The sequence below is a fragment of the Microtus ochrogaster genome, unplaced genomic scaffold (assembly GCF_000317375.1).
Source record: "Microtus ochrogaster isolate Prairie Vole_2 unplaced genomic scaffold, MicOch1.0 UNK43, whole genome shotgun sequence".
NCBI lineage: Eukaryota > Metazoa > Chordata > Mammalia > Rodentia > Cricetidae > Microtus > Microtus ochrogaster.
The window spans coordinates 258,697-262,641 of NW_004949141.1; the positions used below are offsets into that span (position 1 = coordinate 258,697).

General features: G+C 37.1%; 1 gene segment (V, D, J or C); it reads left to right on the forward strand.

Moving 5' to 3' along the window:
* The first annotated feature begins 629 nt into the window (after positions 1-629).
* LOC113458530 lies at positions 630-1,147 on the forward strand. The segment is given in 2 exon segments: positions 630-675; positions 828-1,147. Coding segments are annotated over 2 exon segments (366 nt in total).
* Positions 1,148-3,945: the final 2,798 nt, after the last annotated feature.

Sequence of the window (3,945 nt, forward strand, 5' to 3'; positions counted from 1 at the left end):
TGGAGTAAGAGAGGAAGGAGACTCTACATGAGAATTGACATAGGACTTCTGATTACTTCACAAAAAAGATGATTGTATACCAAACCAATATATGCAGATATATACTTAACAGCAATAATTATAGTGCTGGGCTACATTTTACTGGAATAACAAGATTGAATCACAAATATAGCTCATTAATCCAGACAGAGGAAGGCAAATAAATGTGACCAGCCACACTACAGCTTTTTCTGATTTAGATGCAGGTAGTGGTTTCTCAACAAACAAAGAACACACTCCAGAGAAGATAATGGAAGGTGTGCAACATTGTTAGACCTGACTTAGCTGAGTTAGGAGACTATCATGGGTAAATTCCTGTAGGGTTGTTGTTGTCAGAGAATAGAGAAGCTTAGGGGGAATTCTCAGCATATGATCACTTCAACGAGTTGGGTTCCACTCTTCCTCATTAATTTCCGCATTGCAGTTTTGAAATATTTTCTACATAGACATCTTATTGGAGCACCCCTGCCAGGCAGCGAGTAAATTTGCATAGCCACCAAACATTCACTAACTCCAACAAGCTTAAAAGAGAATAAAAGCCCTGGCTACACTTAGACTTCTAAGATCTATAACTCTGTGGCATCTCTACCATGGCCTGGCTCTCTCTCCTGTTCCCCCTCATCTCTTTCTGCACAGGTGACCTACTAAAGACTCGGTTTGCTATTTCAACCTGCACAGGACACTGTTGCCCGGCTCTGAATCCTGGGTTCTGTTCCAGTAGAGTGTTGAGTTGTACCTGGAAGGGACATTGTTCAATATACTCAGCATCCTTCTCTTTTCTCTTGCAGGTTCCATAGCCTCCTATGTACTGACTCAACCTTCTTCACTATCAGTGGCCTTAGGTCAAACGGCCACTATAACCTGCTCTGGAGATAAACTCTCAGATAAATCTGTTCACTGGTACCAGCAGAAGGAAGGCCATGCCCCTGTGCTGGTCATATATAATGATAATATACGCCCCAATGGCATCCCAGACAAATTTTCTGGCTCCAACTCAGGGAACAAGGCCACCTTGACTATCAGCAAAGTCCAGGCTGAAGATGAAGCTGACTACTACTGTCAGTGTTGGGATAGCACAAGTAGTGCTCACAGTAACACGTGCAGATGAGGAAGTAAGACAAAAACTCCTTTCTCTCCTGTGACAATGGCAAATCATTTCCTAGTTCAACTTGCAAAGTTGTTTCCCTGACCTTTTCTAAGATCTTTGCTTTCTAATACAAAATGAACAAGCCTTCATGTGTAATGTGAACTGCCAAGAATAATTTCTCAGACACTACCAAGCAGAAGATGTGGTGACCTTCAGATTCCATCAAATAAAAGTTTTTGTTCCTAAAATGTAGCCTATTTATTATGATATATTCTTGTGAACATAGTGCATTTTGTTATTTGATTAATTCTCTCTTAGATATTTTACATCTTTTCTAATTATATTCACACTCATATTTCCTCTCTGTTTTCTGGGTTTCCCTTGAAAATACTATAAGGGAGCTTGTGAATTATAAGAAATGTTTCTGCAGGCTAACAAGTGTGTGCAGTTAGAGCTGGAAAGACAACTCAAGAAGGAAGAATTGCTTCACTCTCTCCTACCAAACAAACTGTTAAGACTAATTCTACCTTGAGACGATAGAGCAAATGTCATGTACTACATTCCCTACATATTGACACAAAAAACAGACATGTCTTTGAAGAAAAGTACTAATATGTTCATATAAAGACTTACAGGAACATGAATCAGGAACTCAAGGGCAATTGCACCTTTCAACCAGAGCATATATATGGAGATAAAGCCTTGATTAACAAAGATGGTACCCAGAACACTTCCTTACTATACACTGCCTATGGATCTTATTTTCTCTTCTCCCAATGTCTTCTTACACTTGAATTTTTGAAATGCTATATTTAATAGGATAAAAGAGATTCACTCCATCATTGTCTTTGTTTGTAGATCCTCGAATAAATTTAGTTCATTCCTTAATAACTATGTCTCCAGAATTTTGGCTTTGAATAAAAATCCCATGGATTTGAATTCCATAACACTGTTTGACCATATACTTTTCACCTTTTCTGTGAGGACCTGAGAAACAGTCATGATCAGGTCTGGTTCTAGCTTCTCATCTCTGAGACTGCCTTTTCATTTTAGCACCCATCAGGGTGGATTAAAAAATGTGTTGGAACACTACATTCGAGAGGAAAGTAGGGAACTGTTGATGGGAACACACTCAGTGTACATAATAAGCTTTTCTGGAAATGTCCTCATGTAGCCCAGGGATAAAAGAGACCATTTAAATATTTAAAAAGTAGGAAAAATAGCAGCAGTCTTTATTTTCAAAAGTAGAAAAATTATTGAACTTTGAAAAGGACATAATTGATTTTATAAAACTGAAAATAGCAGTGTTTATGATTATGAATGTAGGTACACTAAGTGATATGGTCTGAATAATACTCTTAATGATTTTGGATGTTTATTTGAGACCTTGCATGACACTGTCCTCAGGCCTGAAACATACTGCTCTGTTTCTCTGAGGCTGATGTATTTCACTGATCATGGTACCACCAAAAGATATTGAACACAATCTCCTTAGAGAAGGGACATATCTGAAGCATTTCATGGAAGCTGTCTTCCACTGTGGTTGCCTCTGCTAGTTGAATGTATCTTTCTCCACTCTAGTCATTTTCAGGATAAGGAAAGAATGTGAATTAAAGTACAATTCATGTATAAGCAGGTCATGGCTGTCTTTCATGAAGAAATCACAGGATTAGTATACATTGGTATCTTTACATTGCTCCTCCCAGAGAGAGCATATGAGTTGAGAAGGATTCAGCAAAGACTTCCCCAGATGTTCTCCATCGATATAGTCTTCATTATTTCTAGATCTACATGTAGAATGTTCGCACTTCTGCAAATGGTAATGTTATAGGGATACAACTATTTAAATTTTTAAGTTACAAAAAGAGATACATCGTTATACCTTTACTTTCATTGGGTTTGACCTTGGTTTAAAATGTAAGATTACTCTGTCCCTGCTTCCTCTTCCATGTGGGAGTTTCATTAGCCTGTTAACAAATGGCAACTCACTTTCATTAATAAATTGCTTTGCAACACCAAAAGATATCCCAATCCCTACTGAGAAAGGGTCCTGATATGTGCAAACTGTTTTGTAATTCTACAAGAATGTCCTGGGTGATATTTTGCAAGAGCAAAGGTAACATTGTAAAGACCTTCCAGCCTGCAGCAGGTGTGACATGACTGCAGCCTCTGTCTTGAAATTCCCCAACCTCCTTTGTCTTATCCAGGCAGGAGCCTGTTCTAGAGGACTAACTGTACTCTTCATTCATTTAATAAAGGTTGGTGATTTGTAACTTTTCTCCATGAACTGTTTCAGAAACAAATATAGATTATAGCTAATTAAAAGTTATAGCAAAGTAAATCATTTACCAATTAAAGTAGTTCTAGACTTTATAAAAATACACATCAGAATGAAGCAAAGATTTGTTACTATGCTGTTACAGTATATTTACACACTACAGAAGTTTTATAGATATAGCAGAGTTTATGAATTCAAACTACTTGTATGTAGTATTATTTTGGGAGAGTTGTATAATTGTAAAGTATTTTGGGTGGTTGGAGAGAAGGTTTAGTGGTTAAGAACACAGACTAATCTTACAGTAGGTTCAAATTCATTCCTTGGATTAATGTAGGGTGGGTTATCACTGCCTTTAATTTCAGCTCCTGTGAATCCAACAACCCTTGGCTCTGTGTTTGTGTCTTTCACATGCACACATAATTTATAATAAAAATAGATCAAAAGGCCAAAAACATCTGAAACTTTTTTTCAGGAATCTATAATCTGGGAATGGAAATGAATTACTGGAAATTTATCTTATTTATTAATATTTATTTATTTT